At 45.0% G+C, this 15,652-nt stretch overlaps 1 protein-coding gene across 1 annotated transcript in view; it reads left to right on the top strand.

Moving 5' to 3' along the window:
- The window catches only part of GIGYF2 (GRB10 interacting GYF protein 2), a gene marked incomplete at its 5' end in the record, with an annotated part of 153,929 nt that overhangs the window by 101,724 nt on the left and 36,553 nt on the right, over nt 1-15,652 (top strand). The window contains 2 exons of the mRNA XM_089666000.1: nt 12,094-12,354; nt 13,657-13,863. Of these exons, the coding sequence (XP_089522126.1) occupies nt 12,094-12,354; nt 13,657-13,863 (468 nt within the window). The remainder of the gene's footprint in view (nt 1-12,093; nt 12,355-13,656; nt 13,864-15,652) is intronic.

The raw sequence follows: 15,652 nt of genomic DNA, 5'->3' as shown, positions 1-15,652 counted from the left end.
AGAGTAGGAGGTCTTGTGAGGAGCGGAGAATGCGTGTTGGGTGGTAGATGGATATCAGGTCGGTGATGTAGTTTGGGGCAGTGTTATGAACAGCTTTATACGTCAGTGTTGATATTTTGAATTTTATGCATTGGGCAATTGGAAGCCAGTGTAGGGATTGGCAGAGGGGGAGGCGGATACAGAGCGGTTGGTGAGGTGGATGAGTCTGGCCGCAGAATTCAGAATAGACCGAAGCGGGGATAGCCTGTGTTGGGGTAGGCCGGCGAGGAGGGAGTTGCAGTAGTCAAGTCGAGATATGATAAGGGAGTGGATGAGTTGCTTTGTGGTTTCTGGAGTTACGAACGTGCGTATTTTGGAGACGTTGTGGAGGTGGAGTCTGCATGAATTTGTCAGCGATTGGATCTGGGGCTGGAAAGACAGATTGGACACTCGTCGTGTTTGGAGGAAAAAGGATGAGTTGCATCCCAAGAACACCATCCCTACTGTGAAGCATGAGGGTGGTAACATCATGCTTTGGGGGTGCTTTTCTGCGAAGGAGACAGGATGACTGCCCTGTATTAAGGAAAGGATGAATGGGGCCATTTATTGTGAGATTTTGAGCAACAACCTCCTTCCCTCAGTCAGAGCATTGAAGATGGGTCGTGGCTGGGTCTTCCAACATGACAACGACCCGAAGCACACAGCCAGGATAACCAAGGAGTGGCTCCGTAAGAAGCATATCAAGGTTATGGAGTGGCCTAGCCAGTCTCCAGACCTAAATCCAATAGAACATCTTTGGAGGGAGCTGAAACTCTGTGTTGCTCAGCGACAGCCCCGAAACCTGACAGATCTAGAGGAGATCGGTGTGGAGGAGTGGGCCAAAATCCCTGTTGCAGTGTGTGCAAACCTCGTCAAGAACTACAGGAAACGTTTGACCTCTGTAATTGCAAACAAAGGCTTCTGTACCAAATATTAACACTGATTTTCTCAGGTGTTCAAATACTTATGTTCAGCAGTGCAAGACAAATACATTCTTTAAAAATCATACAATGTGATTTCCTGAATTTTTTTTTAAAATTCTGTGTCTCAGAGGGGAATGCACCTACAATGTGAATTTCAGACCCCTCCATGATTTCTACTTGGGAGAACTTGCAAAATCGCAGGGTGTTCAAATACTTCTGTTCCTCACTGTACAGTGCCTTGAGAAAGTATTCATACCCCTTGAAATTTTCCACATTTTGTCATGTTACAATTAAAAACAAAAATGGATTTTATTGGGATTTTATGTGCTAGACCAGCACAAAGTGGCACATAATTGTGAAGTGGAAGGAAAATGATAAATGGTTTTCAAAATTTTTTACAAATATCTGAAAAGTGTAGCTTGCATTTGTATTCAGCCCCTTTACTCTGATTCCCCTAACTAAAATCTAGTGGAGCCATTCGCCTTCAGAAGTCACCTAATTAGTAGAGTCCACCAGTGTGTAATTTAATCTCAGTATAAATACAGCTGTTCCGTTAAGGCCTCAGAGGTTTGTTAGAGAACAATAGCGAACAAACAGCATCATGAAGGCCAAGGAACACACCAGACAGGTCAGGGATAAATTTGTGGAGATGTTTAAAGCAGGGTTAGGTTATTAAAAAAAAATATCCCAAGCTTTGAACATCTCACGGAGCACTATTCAATCTATCATCCAAAAATGGAAAGAGTATGGCACAACTGCAGACCTACCAAGACTTGGCCATCCACCTAACCTGACATGACGGGCAAGGAGAGCATTAATCAGAGAAGCTGCCAAGAGGCCCATGGTAACTCTGGAGTAGCTGCACAGATGCACAGCTTAGGTGGGAGAATTTGTCCAAAGAACAACTATTAGTTGTGCACTCCACAAATGTGGCCCTTTTGGAACAGTGGGAAGAAAGCCATTATGGAAAGAAAGCCATAAGAAGTCCCGTTTGCAGTTTGCGAGAAGCCATGTGATGGACACATCAAGCATGCGGAAGAAGGTGCTCTGGTCAGATGAGACCAAAATTGAACTTTTTGGCCTAAAATCAAAACGCTGTGTGTGGCAGAAAACGAAGGCTACAATCCGCTGCAAAGAACGCATAGGTGTTTTTGCCGTACTTTCTGAGCGTTTGTTTTAAAAGGACACGTGACTTAAAAACTGCACCAGAGACACTTCTCTGGTGTTTTTCAGGCGTTTTTCAGAGGCTTTCCATTGATTTAAATAGGAAGAGGCATTTCTTGGGGTTTTTTTTTAAACTGAACAAACATGCTCCAAAGATGCTGCAAGCAGAAGTTTTTAACCTGCAACGTAAGCGCAACAATCCAGTGTGAAAACATACATAGAAAAACATAGGGAAGCATTTTTCTTGAGCTTTTCAGGTGCTTTTTTTTTAATGCGAAAATGCTTCAAAAACTCCTCAGTGTGAAAGTAGCACAAGGCTCCACGCTGTTGACTATACCCTCCATCTGCAGCACACAGATCAGTTTTTCTGCCTAGTGCTCATGAGTTTGGACCCAGAATTTTCCTCTTTTGTTTTCACCTTTTCACTTCATGAATCTTTATTTACATTTGATGGAGTTCTTTGATTCCGGTTGATGTTATTTTTTTTTTCTGGTCGATTTGATTTATCATCTTCAGTCAAGGTTCAGGGTAACAGGCCAGATAATATAAATTCAGGTAGTACCCCCCAGCACTGTCATTGGGCTGGCGCATGCAGTTCCCCACAATAGGGGGATTGGCTGCGATTTATCTGCTTTTCAGCTTTTTGGAGTAGTTTGCAAGGGCTCAACTCCTCAACGGGTGCATATGATGGTTGGTCCTTCCGCCACAACACTGCCTTTTATAGATACCTGGTAAAATGGAGCTACAACTCCCAGGTTTGCTTTGGTGCCATGAGTATTTTTCCAAGCCCAAGGTGCAAGTGCATCAGTTTTACATATAAGTATGCCCCTGCTCTGGTAACTACACCCAAACCTCCTCCCTCTCCATAGGCATGTTTATCCTTATCTTGTCCTCTTATTTTTGTGCTACACATGCACTTTCCCTTTGGTGTTTAGCCATGGGTAACTATCTGTGTGCTATATGCAAAGAGTGTCCTATGCACTACCACTTCATATTAAAGAGTTTAAATATAAGGATCGAGCAGCTGCTCACATTTAATCTGTCCCCACATATGCAAACATAAAATTAAATAAAAATGTGGCCCTTTATTATGTGTGTCATACAGAATAAAGAAACACGACAAAAATGAAATAATGTCTACTCTAAAATTGTGTAATAGTGCATAGATAAGAATAGTAAAATCTTAGCTTTCATACATATAAAGTGCAAGTGCAAACAGAGTGCTCCATGAATACATATAATGTGCAGTTTTAGAGTAGACAACATTTCATTTTTCTTGTTTTCCTTTATTCTGTACGGCATACATATTGGTATTAGCGCCACATTTTGTAAACATTTTATATCTGTGCGCAATGCTTTATACTCTTATTCGCTGTATGGGGACAGCTCCTGCTGCAGCTAACAAAAAGGCTGTGAGCTTCTTCTCTGTCTTAGTATTTCACACAGTGCCAGGAAAGGAGGGTTTCCACTACTGTGTGGGTGGCTGTGGCCACCATTTTACTGTTGCATTGTTGTTTCCCCGCCTAGAAGTATTTGTCCTGGGACAGTGTGCCTGGTCCTGCCAGAGTGGCATGGGCATGCAGAGAAACCGAGCCACAATGGGGCACACAAGTGTACTGTTGCTTGCAGCTGTGGGCAAGCTGTATAGTGATCTTGCAACCACCATTTTGACTATGGGCATCCACCATTTTGACTATGGGCATCCACCCTGTCCTTTTTCACGCTGTTCCTGAAGCACACATGGCGACAGTACTGGAGGGGCAGCTCATCCCTTTCACCCAGTGAGAGTGGCTTAACTGGATGGGGCTAGGATTTTTACTGTGGGTGTTTGGCCTTTGCCTTTCCTGCCTGGAGTGGTTCCTCCTTGAATTAGGAGGGCAGAGGAGGGGTGTCTCCTGGAGGATAGACTGGTACTGATCTAGTTTGACTGACTCGCATGGGTGGCCCTTGGGCTGCACAGCACTAATTAGGGTGTTCACTGCCACTGCGTACTTTGGCAGGAGCAGTGTTCTGACGGGGGCGGCATGCAGCGGGGTTCTGTCATTGGCAACTGTGCCCTAAACTTGCCTCTTTTTCCTTCTTTCAGTTCAGACTGTTCTGTCAGCTGTGAGTACCAGTATGGCATTTCATGGCCCTGGACTTTGGGCAGCTGGTATCTCATCTCACCATTTTCGTTGTTGTCCTAGGATGTGTTCTTTTTCTAAATACTGGTCCTCTTATCAGATCTCCAAGAAGGTACTATTGAGATGCCCTTTCAGGCAGTTGCCTAATCGGTTCATCCCTGAAAAAGTTTACCTATGGCAAGGCTACTTTTCTACCTCGGCTCAGAAGTATGAGGAGACACATCATAAGACTGGCCTCTCCTCCTTTACAGAGAAGCCCGCCTCCGCATGAAGAGCGCCGCTATCTTTCTATCTCAAATTATGTGTGTGTGTGTGTGTGTGTGTGTGTGTGTTGGGGGGGGGGGGGGGGGGGGTCTCCTGTTTGCGGACCTTTTGGCAGTCCCATGTCTCAGAAACTATGTTTTAAGAGGTGGTTTCCTGCAGCTCCAGAATAGTATTCCAGTCCCTTCCATCTAACTGGTTCTTCCTTCCAACTTGCGTTGTCCTGCCCAAGCGCCTAGCTGACCTGCATTTTGCAGTTTAAGGTTCCTGCATCGGGTGATAAGCCCCAGTTCCGTCCTCACAAAAGGGTAGGAGACTTCTATCCCAATTTGATCACAGTCCTAAGAAGGATGATGTCTGCCCACTTCTAGCTCTATAGGTCCTGAACTCATTTTGAAAGTGCATAAATTTTTGAATGGAGTCTGTGAACTTTGTGGTATCTTCCTTTGGACTTCACCAAGGTATTAGCTCCAGTAGCGCTCCTGTGCCTCCACAGGGTTTCAGTTGTAGGCTATCTGATTGACCTGCTCCTGTGAGTGCAGTCCACATCGGATGTGGAATGCGATCTCCTTCATGATAAAGTCATTTAGAGTACATCAGCGTTACATTGAATCCTTGCAAGTCAGTCCTCTTTCCCGCTCATCACCTAGAGTACCAGGGGCTTGTTTTGGACACAACTGTGGCCAGGATTTTCTTTTCACAGGAAAAATGTCATAAGCTGCATCTTCATCACCTAATCTCCTTGTGCATTGTCTCCATCTGTTTTTTTGCATGAGGGTCTTTGCTTCTTTTGTGTAACTTAACCCCAGAACGTAGCAGGAGCTTTTGGCCAAGTGGAACAAGGTCCCCGGTCTCTGGACCATTACATTCACCTTTTGTCTCTCCGCCACGGCTTCATTGACTTGGTGTCTTTGTTCTCTTTCTGTACGGGAAGTCCTTCTCCCCCTCAGTTGGCCTATAGTCTCTATGGATACCAGTCTCTTTGGGTGAGGGAGGGGCTGGGAGGTGTAATGGGTCACTTGTTGGTTCAGGGTCAATGTTCCCCATCAGTTGGTTGGTTCAGGGTCAATGTTTCCCCATCAGTTTCTGGATCTCTGCGTGGTCCTTCTTTTGCTCTCTCTCCCCCACGATTAGACAACTGTTAGAGGGTTGCTTGATCGGACTCCAGACAGAAAATGCCACAGACTTGGCTTACGTAATTCACCAGGGCGGCACCAAGAGCTCAGCTGCAGCCCTGGAGGCATCTCATATTCTTAGTTGGGCTGAACTTCATGCCCTGCCTTGTCTGAAGTCCACATACTAGAGTGGACAACTGGCAAGTGGGCTTTCTCAGCCCCCAGGTCCTGAGTTAGGGGGAATGGTCCCTGCATCCCGAAGTCACTGCCATATTTGTCAGTGCTGGGGCACTCCAGACATGGGACTTTGTGTCCAGTTTCAATCAGAAGGTTTCCATGTTTGAGACTCCAAACCAGCCAAAAACGTGTCTGGTTCACGGATTTTGTTCTGTGGTACCCCGACACACTGTGGTACCCTCCACTCTGCCTGCATCTTTTTTCTCCAAGGTTCGATCATCCACTCTGTTTTACAATTGCTAACTTTAACTGCATGGCTTTTGAAAATCAGGTGCTTGAGGGTAAGGGTCTTCTTTGACTGTCATTTCTACAATGCTGCAAGCCTGCAATTTGACCTCCTCTTTAACCACTTGCCTACTGGGTACTTATACCCCCTTCTTTACCAGGCCAATTTTCAGCTTTCGGCACTGTCGCACTTTGACAATTGCGCGGTCATGCAAGATTGTACCCATATGAAATTTTTATAATTTTTTTTCTCACAAATAGAGCTTTATTTTGGTGGCATTTAATCGCCACTGGGCACTTTACTTTTTGCGCTATAAAAAAAAAAAAATTCCAAAAAATTTGAAAAAAAAAATTTTTTCTTTCTTTTGTTTCTATTATAACATTTTTCAAACAGGTAATTTTTCTCCTTCACTGATGTGCGTTGATAAGGCAGCACTGATGGGCATTGATAGGCTGCACTGATGGGCATTGATAGGCGGCACTGATAGGCAGCACCAATGAGGTGGCACGGATAGGCGGCACTGATGATGGGTACTGATAGAACTGATAGGTGGCACTGGCTGGCATCACTACTGGGCACTGACTGGCGGCACTGCTAGGCATTGACTGGCGCAACTGGGCACTGACTGGTACAACCTCTGGGCACTGACTGGCAGCACTGCATTGATGGGCACTGGTGGGTGGCACTGCTGGGCACAGGTGGGTGGCACTGCTGGGCACAGGTGGGTGGCACTGCTGGGCACAGGTGGGTGGCACTGCTGGGCACTGGTGGGTGGCACTGCTGGGCACTGGTGGGTGGCACTGCTGGGCACTGGTGGGTGGCACTGCTGGGCACTGGTGGGTGGCACTGCTGGGCACTGGTGGGTGGCACTGCTGGGCACTGGTGGGTGGCACTGCTGGGCACCGATCATCAGGGCACTGATGTTCGGTGCCGATCCCTGCTCTGACAACTGCCGGTTCTCGGCAGTACTTTCTTCGCGCTCTGACAGCGTGAGGAAAGTGCAGCTGAGAACCGGCAATTGCATTTTCCGGTGATCATCGTGTCATTGGACACGGCTGATCACATGGTAAATGGCCACTGTGATTGGCCTTTTACCACATCATGTGATCAGCTGTGTCCTTAGGACACAGAGATCGCCAGGGGCGCGCAGGAGAGCGCGTTCTGGGAGGACGTCATATGATGCCCTCCCAGAACTGGCCGGCCGCAGTGTAGCCGTCATTCGGCTATCTGCGGTTGGCAAGTACCGTATTTTCTGGCTTATAAGACGACCCCCTACTTTTCCTGTTAAAATATAGGGTTTGAGCTATACTCGCCGTATAAGACTACCCCTCTTCCAACGCACACCAAATAAAAATTAAAAAACATCAGATTTGATTTCAATATGGTATGGTATTCCAATGATGGGGCACGATTCCTCCCACTGACACCAATGATGGGGCACTATTCCTCCCCCTGATACCAATGATGGGGCACTATTCCTCCCCCTGATACCAATGATGGGGCACTATTCCTCCCACTGACACCAATGATGAGGCACTATTCCTCCCATTGACACCAATGATGGTGCCCCATCATTAGTGTCAGTGTGTGAGGGATAGTGTCCCATCGTTGGTGTCAGTGGGGGGAGGAATAGTGCCCCATCGTTGGTGTCAGTGAGAGGAATAGTGCCCCATCGTTGGTGTCAGTGACACCAATGATGGGGCACTATTCCTCCCACTGACACCAATGACACTTGCTGACTCCTGTTCCAGTATGGTACTGCTGCAGCCAGCATATGTGGTTGCAGCAGCACCTCTGCACGGCACACTTACCGGCTTCTCCCTCACTCGATTTTCACGGGTCCGCTTGGCTCTGCCTCCTCGCCCGTGATTGGCCGCCTGTGTGCCTTTCCTGAACTACAGTTCTGGTGGCCAATCACCGGTGAGGAGGCGGAGCCGAGCGGCAGGAGTGAGGGAGTGGCCGGAGTGACTGAAGGAGCAGCGCTTCCTGGACTGGGTCGTCGTGGGAGCCAGGTAAGAGACAGCAGCCCTCTGCCCACCCCTCTACTTAGTGTCCCTTCCGTCGGAAGGGGGGGATGGCGGCGGCACTGCACCACTCCCCTAAAAAGTGCCCCCTGACGTATACCGGCGTATAAGACGACCCCCGACTTTTGAGAAGATTTTCAAGGGTCAAAAAGTCGTCTTATACGCCGGAAAATACGGTAGTTAATCTTGTATCGCATCTGGAGGGTTTACTTCACCTACAGTGATTCTCTGGGGTTTTATGCCTGCGCGTTTTTGGCTGCTCACACCCTAGCCTTTCTTCAAGGGGAGTGGATTGGCGTTTTGCAGTAAGCACTGTGAAAGGACCAGGTTTCTGCTGCAACCATTCTTTCAAACATCTCTTGGCTCTCTCTCCCTGGTTCGTACTTTTATCCATTGGCGATGCCCAAGATATCCTCCTATGTACTCTGTTGCAGGTGGCCTTCCTTGTGGCCTTCACTTCTGCGTGTAAGGTGTCCGAGCTTGTGTCTTTCTTGCAAGCAGCCATTTTGGTGTTACACAGGATAAAATAGTACTTTATCCTTTGCTGTGCTTTTTATCATAGGTGGTGTCTGCTATTAAAATTTCAACAAAGACACCACTTAACTTCTCTGTGCCATCATCATTTTCAATGCAAGAGAAATGGACCTCCATCAACAACATATGGTTGGGGGCCTTTTGGGTTTATCTTGCGTCTATGGTTTTTGTGTGGCAGACTGATTCCTTGTTCATCTTCCCGGATGGCCCTAGAAGAGGACAGTTGCTTTGTTCTCTACTATTTCTAGATGAAATCGTCAATCAGTGATTCAGGCCTATACCCAGTCAGGCCGAGAACCTCTGTTCCCTGTTACTTCCTCCAGAGCATTGAGTGCATCTTGGGTGTTCCACCATTCTGCTTCTGTTAGATTTGCAAGACGACTACTTGGTTCTCTATTCTCACTTTTGCCAAGTTCTACAGGTTGACTTGCTTGCCTTGGCAGATGCCAGCTGGCCATGAAGTTTTTTTTGCACGTGGCATTTTGAGTTCTGCCGGGCTGTGGTTCCTGTTGTTTTTATTTTTATAGGATTTTGCGGTGCGTACTAAAATACCTTTTTTTTTTTTTTTTTTTTTCCCCCCTTGTTGGATTGTCCAGAATAAAGCATTTGAAAAAATGAAAAGCTGCATTTTTAAAATTAAAAAATAGGTATTATCCCAGTTTGGCTGCGAAAGTGGAAATACTTTGTTTCTCTTCGCACTTTAGAGCTGCCTGGAAATTTATACAAGCTATTCATCTGCGTGGAGTTATTTTTAAGTACCCACTGTGCTTGTCTGCTTCCGTTTTAAGAAATGCTAACTGATCACAAGTGCACCTAAGCATTAGAAAGAATAAAGTCTTGTAGGTTTTTTACTTGTTTAGCTTTATTAGTTTTGATTTTGCCCATTGAGCACAGGAGGTCTTGAAGAATAAATGCAATTATTGATTTTGCACCCTCTGTTGACCCAACAGAGCCCACCCGCCACCTCCTTAGGGGTCCATACTTGCCAGAATGCAGTGCCTGCAGCCTGTAGGGATGTTTACATCCTGCGCTGTAAGTTTTTTTTTTTTTTTTTTTTTTTTTTCTCCTGGTCCCACCTGAGCAGCTCTGCATCTCTGGAGGGGGACGGTGGGTTTTGTTAGTGAAGAAGAGCAAAAGGAATTTGTGCACTTTGTAAGAGAGTGCAAATAATCTTTGAACATTTGGGTTATATGCCACTTACAGGAAGATTGAATGCAGGCAAACAAACTGTAGGTCAGCACAGGGAATAACCCCTTTTACTATCAATGTTTCTCGGGGTTTTTTTTGCTATCGTCCTAGGTGGATGGACACCTTTTCTTCAGCAGTCTTAAAGACTAACCTGTGATTTTGTAGCAATTTTTTCTTTGTCACTTTTTTTTCCTCAATCAAGATTTTTTTTTTCTACAGTGCTGCTGGAGGTTCCCCTCCAGTCTGCAGCTTTTCGGTGCGTTTGTCCTGAAATTAATTGCATCCGAACCCAGCCGTGGAAGGACTTAAAGCTATGTGAATAGAGCGACAATGTAATTTGCTGGATGGATGGAGTTCCCCCATACAGTGTCAAGGAAACATCCCCCTGCTGCTGCTTCTGTTATAAGGACAAAGTCAATCCATTCCTTCTGCCCACCTACAGTTTTTACTATGGTCATGCAGAACTTATGACTTAAATTATTTGTGGATTCTGGCCACAAAAGACATAAGCATGCTCCTGTGTCCTCTGCAGATTCTGTATCTGATTTTACCAATGGCTTTAGCTGCTTCTGAACCATTAGCTACAGAGACTGTTTAATATCAGTCACTCAAGTCTTTGTTGAATGAGTCTTACCCCTGAGGAGTTCCAGTCTACTGCTAAGTTAACAGAGACTGTTTCAGGTTTTATTGGTGACTGGTTGATCTGCCTGCTGTTTCTAATAATGCTGATTCAAGCCTGGGGTTGTATTGTGCTTCTATGGTAGCAGTGTCTTTCTTTTTGCAACTACAATTCCAGCACTTTCTATACAAAAGTTGTTTTCTCCCTCTAAGTGCTTGCCGGGATTTTATCTGTGTAGTGAGGATTTTGTTGAACAGTTATTCATTCCCTCTGAGGATTCCTCAACCCTGTCTCACCTTAGCAAGGTGACTACTCTCCCAAGTGGAAGATGCACCCGCCTTTTAAGGACTGTACTTGTAACCACTTCAAAATCCTTTCCAAATCACTTTTCTCTCTGAGTCCTCCTGATTCCCTGATGTGATTTTACTTTGCAGATCAGATGACTGAATTAAATCCCTAAAAAGGATCTAGCCACTGCTGACCATTAAACTTCTGCTTGTTGAATATCTGGAGCACAATCAAGGCTCAACAAGCTTGGCTCTTTTTCTTCCTTCCTTGGTATGAAGGTGTGCCTTCACCTTCCAGAGGTGTGGGGGGCAAGGATGTCTTTTGACCTCTTGTGTATGCTTGGGCATCTTACTTTCTGGACACTTGGGGAGGTGACATCACAGGTCTACAAATTCAAGTTTTGCTCCCATACTGAACCTCAGCCTTCGATGTCTTCATTTGGTTTCACAAATTCCAGATGGAATTGACCAGATCTGTTATCTGCCTTCAACAGGGAGATTTCACAGCTCCTGTGAACATAAAAAAAATGTCTTATCTGCATATATCCTCCTTTTCAGCACACTAGTGTTTTCAGATCCCAATACACCAAAAAATCTATGGTGGAATTGACTCATCGATTGGCATATCTATTTCTGGTGCTGAACATGTCTACTTCCCCAAAATAAACTTCACACTCGTTCAGAATAAAGACCCTTTTCTCAATTGATAGTGACAGGTGGCTCTCGCTTGAGAAAGGGTTCTTTTCTCCCTAAACATTGTGATTCCCACCTCCACCTGATCTGAGTGTTTGCTTGCCTGCTGAAGGTTCTTTCTGATGACTATCGTTGTGTATTGATGTTTAATTGCTCTACTTTGTGCGTGGATTGCTTTCCTGGTCTAACATATATCAAAGGTGAAAGACTTCCTTTGACACTAAATGGACAAGAAAGAAAATGTTTTTTTTTTTTGTACTCGCTGTAAAATTATTTTTCTTCAGACTGTCGAGGGACAAAGCTAAGGCATGCTGGTAGTAGTAGGGATTATACACTGGGCTTGTCTACAGTTGCTTGTCAGTATCCTAACCTTGCGTGGGCAGTGGTATAACCCAGAACAATGGACTCAGAATACGCAAGTGGTCTCAAATTGTTCAGTTAACTAACTTTTCAAAGGCCTGTTTCCATTATAAAATTAATGTATTCTTGATTCCTAAAGTTAGCATTTCTTTAATGGGTATTAGTGAAAATTCCTTTTTCAGATTTCAAGGGGAAATTGGCCTGCAAATTTTCTCTATTTGAATGAAAGCATATTATCTAATGTCCTATTTCTTGGTATGCCATGTCAGCTTGAGGAAGCAGAACCATTCATTAAAGAAGTCATTGTGTATTATCTTTTAGGAAGAAGCTCTACGGCGACAGAGGGAACAAGAACTGGCACTTAGAAGGCAGATAGAGGAAGAAGAGCGGAAAAGAGAGGAAGAACAGAGGCTGCTTGAAGAGAGGAGGCGGCAAGAGGAGGAGAGAAGACGACAAGAAGAAGAAAGGCAGAGACTTGATGAGGAAAGGAGAAGGGCAGAAGATGAAAGGCGAAGAAAGGAAGAGGAAAGGAAACGAGAGGAGGAGGAGAGAAGGCAAAGGGAAGAACTTCACAGGAAGCAAGTGAGTTTATGTGGTGGTAGTTTGACCCAGACTTTCAATGCACAGGGCGTCTATACGGCGTCTAACGTCTATACACCCATATGTCTAAACTGCTGTAATGGAGTTTATTCATAACCAGGGTTAATATAGGGTTCATCAACAACTGGAAAAGAGCAAACAGGTTGCGCAAACACCTAGTGCATTATCCACGGTTTATTCAAAATGTATAAAAGAAAAAAACATACTCACAAACGTAGCATGTATATAACGCTTTGTATGACAATGGAGATGGCAACAATAATGGACAGGGTGTCCGACTGTCAGTGCGGTCGGGTTGCTGATGCTTTTCGGGGACAAATCCCTTTCACCAGAGCTTGTTGACCCACCTGAATGTAGGTCAGGCGAGAAAAACTATGGCTGTTGTCATTAGGAACAATGCTTCTCCCCTTGAGCTCATAAAAGGGGAGGATCATTGGAGTTAATCAAAACCAAAGGACTGACAAATAAATGCAATAATAACAAATACCTATATAAAATGCTGCAAACATAAAAGTATGGGTATGTAGTACATTAAAATATAGTAATCAAGGTATCATAAAATTTATGAAAATAATCATGGTATTGAAAGATGATAGAAAAAAAAACAAAAACAAACCTGGTATAAAAGTTGCAATAGGGGAGGTGTGAATGTTGCACAATCTCTTGGGTACCTCATACTGGATCATCTTTCAATACCATTTGAATAAACCGTGGATAATGCACTAGGTGTTTGTTCCACCTGTTTGCTCTTTTCCAGTTGTAGATTTTCCCCATCTGAGAAGGGCTGCATCCCCGACACTTTATCCATAGGCCACCATTTGCTGTGGTCCCCTGGCCTTCCTTTGGCAATTGATTCCTAGAGCGCTGCAGAGTATACACTGTTGTCCGCTTTAATATAGGATTCCTCTATTGATAGATTTGTTGCCAATGTTATGCTCCTGAGTGGAAAAATGAATTGAAAAGACATGTTTTGAGTAAACATAAATGGGAGGCACAGTGATTGATTGGCTGCCATGGCTATGATACTTAAAACACAGCTTGTGTGATTTAGAGCCCATTCATGCAGTGTGCAGTAAGAGAAACTATGGCATGCACTGAAACATCTCATGGCATCACCTCTCACTGCCTCTCACAATGAACACCAGCTTGCACGCATAAATGGAGAGTTTGTGTAAGGCTAGTGTAAAAGGCCCTAAGTTATTCTTCCTCCTGTCTCTTTGTTAAGCTAATTGTAGTCTTCATGCTGCACCAGAATAATTGTACTTTATTCCATTTTCTTTGCAGGAGGAGGCAGCAAGGTGGGCTCGTGAGGAGGAAGAGGCAGCACGGCGAATGCTGGAAGAGTCAAGACAGCGGCAGGAGGAAGAAGACCGCAAAAAGCGTGAAGAAGCTCAAAGACAAAAAGAGCTACAGAGACAGAGGCAGCAGCAACAGGAGGCACTTCGACGCTTGCAGCAGCAACATCAGCAGCAACAACTGGCACAGATGAAGGTTGGAAAAGCTACATTGATTTTCTTGGCAGAGCTGTTCATATATGTGTTCTTAGGCCCATTTCTTTCTAGTAGTCCCTTCACTGGCAAGTTCTGTCTTAAAACTGTGGACAGAATACTCACCTATTCTATGTGTGTTAGTCCTTCACTGACCAGTTAAGTGAGGCATTACTACCCCACTGATGGAAATGCAGCAGAAGGTAAATTGTCAGCGAGAAAGTGACTTCTCGCTTATCCAGCTGGCTAAAGAGAGCCACACATGGAAGAGGATGTATCTTAATTAGACAATACAGTACACATGCTTGATATTCATCAACCTGAAGTGATAGGCTGGTTCATTCATGTGATTACATTCTTCTTAAGGTTTCAAGGACTGCCCCCACCCCCCCGGACATCCCCCCACTCCTGCCTAGTCCCATTTTTTAAGATGCTTTGGGCACGTCATCCTGCCATTTTGTCATGATGACTTCACTAGAGAACCATCACCACCTGGGTTGTTGCTTTCTTTGAGCACAGTACAAGCCCACAGGCCACCTTCCCTAACTCTCCTTGGTACTCTGCATTGCTTGCTTCAAAACTGAGCTTTCACAGAGTAGGACAGGGTTAAAGGAAACTCCCCAGGAAAGGGCATGTCCTCAAAAGCTTACCAGTGTCCTGTCACTTGAAGGTAAGAGCCCATAACCCATGGTGTATGAATAATTTGCCTGTGTCCTATTCTGTACTCCAAGATTCAAGAGTTTACAGGTAAGTCAAAATTCATCTTTTTGTTTGGTGTGAAAAGGGTACACTTTATCCCAGGAAATACTCAACATCTTAGAGCTCAAAGCAATAAAATGGGTCCGCACCACTGCCTCCCCCTCCAGGGACACCCAGTCGGGGATGCAGTCAGACACTGCCACAACAGTGACCTAAAGCATTCATCAAGGGGAAACCAGAAGGCACGCAGTCTGGAAGGAAACAAGTCTGATTATCTCTTGGACAGAAAATCACTGTTCAGCAATCTCTACTGTTCACATACCAGGAGTGAGCAATTGGAAGGTGCGTTTCCTCTGTCAACATTTCCTGGACAAAGGGGAATGGTCCCTCCATCTCAATATCTTCAATGTCCTACTTTAGAAATAGTGAACATAGATGTGGACGTCCTGGCCTCCAGGTTCGACAAATTCTACTTTTTTGTGGCCAGAACCAAGGATCCTTTAGCACTAGCATCCGAGTCCTTCCTAATTCTTCATAAGAATAAAGTGATCCTATGTGTATAACCCTCCTTTCTTCCCAAGGTGCTATCAGCCTCCCTTAACCACTTGTCCTACAGAAGATTTATCCCCCTTCCTAACCAGGTCATTTTTTGCGATATGGCACTGAGTTACTTTAACTGACAATTGCGCGGTCATGCAACGCTGCACCTAAATGAAATTTGTCCTTTTTTTTTTACCACAAATAGAGCTCTCTTTTGGTGGTATTTGATCGCCTCTGCGGTTTTTCTTTTTTGTGCTATAAACAAAAAAAGACTGTCAATTTTGGGAAAAAAAAAAAAATTTTTACTTTTTGATATAAAACATTCAGAAAAAAACCTCTCCCCTTTCAGTGTTCCTTGGCGATTTCCGGCTGCCAGCAGGGAATCTCAGGCCGGGACCTGCTGATCGACAGCTGCAGCCGCCAAGGGTGGCGCGCATGCCCCGTACCCAGAAATGGAAAATCACGTTATGTATGTGTGATTTTGCGCAGCCCTGCCACCCTGTAGCAGTAGTTCAGCTATATGGTGGTCAGGATGCGGTTAATAAAAACATTGT

The sequence above is a fragment of the Staurois parvus genome, unplaced genomic scaffold, assembly GCF_062004578.1.
Source record: "Staurois parvus isolate SC_StPar_1 unplaced genomic scaffold, SC_StPar_1.0 ptg000049l, whole genome shotgun sequence".
NCBI lineage: Eukaryota > Metazoa > Chordata > Amphibia > Anura > Ranidae > Staurois > Staurois parvus.
The sequence above is the reverse complement of the archived record's forward strand: the minus strand, read 5'-3'. Positions and strand labels throughout refer to the sequence as shown.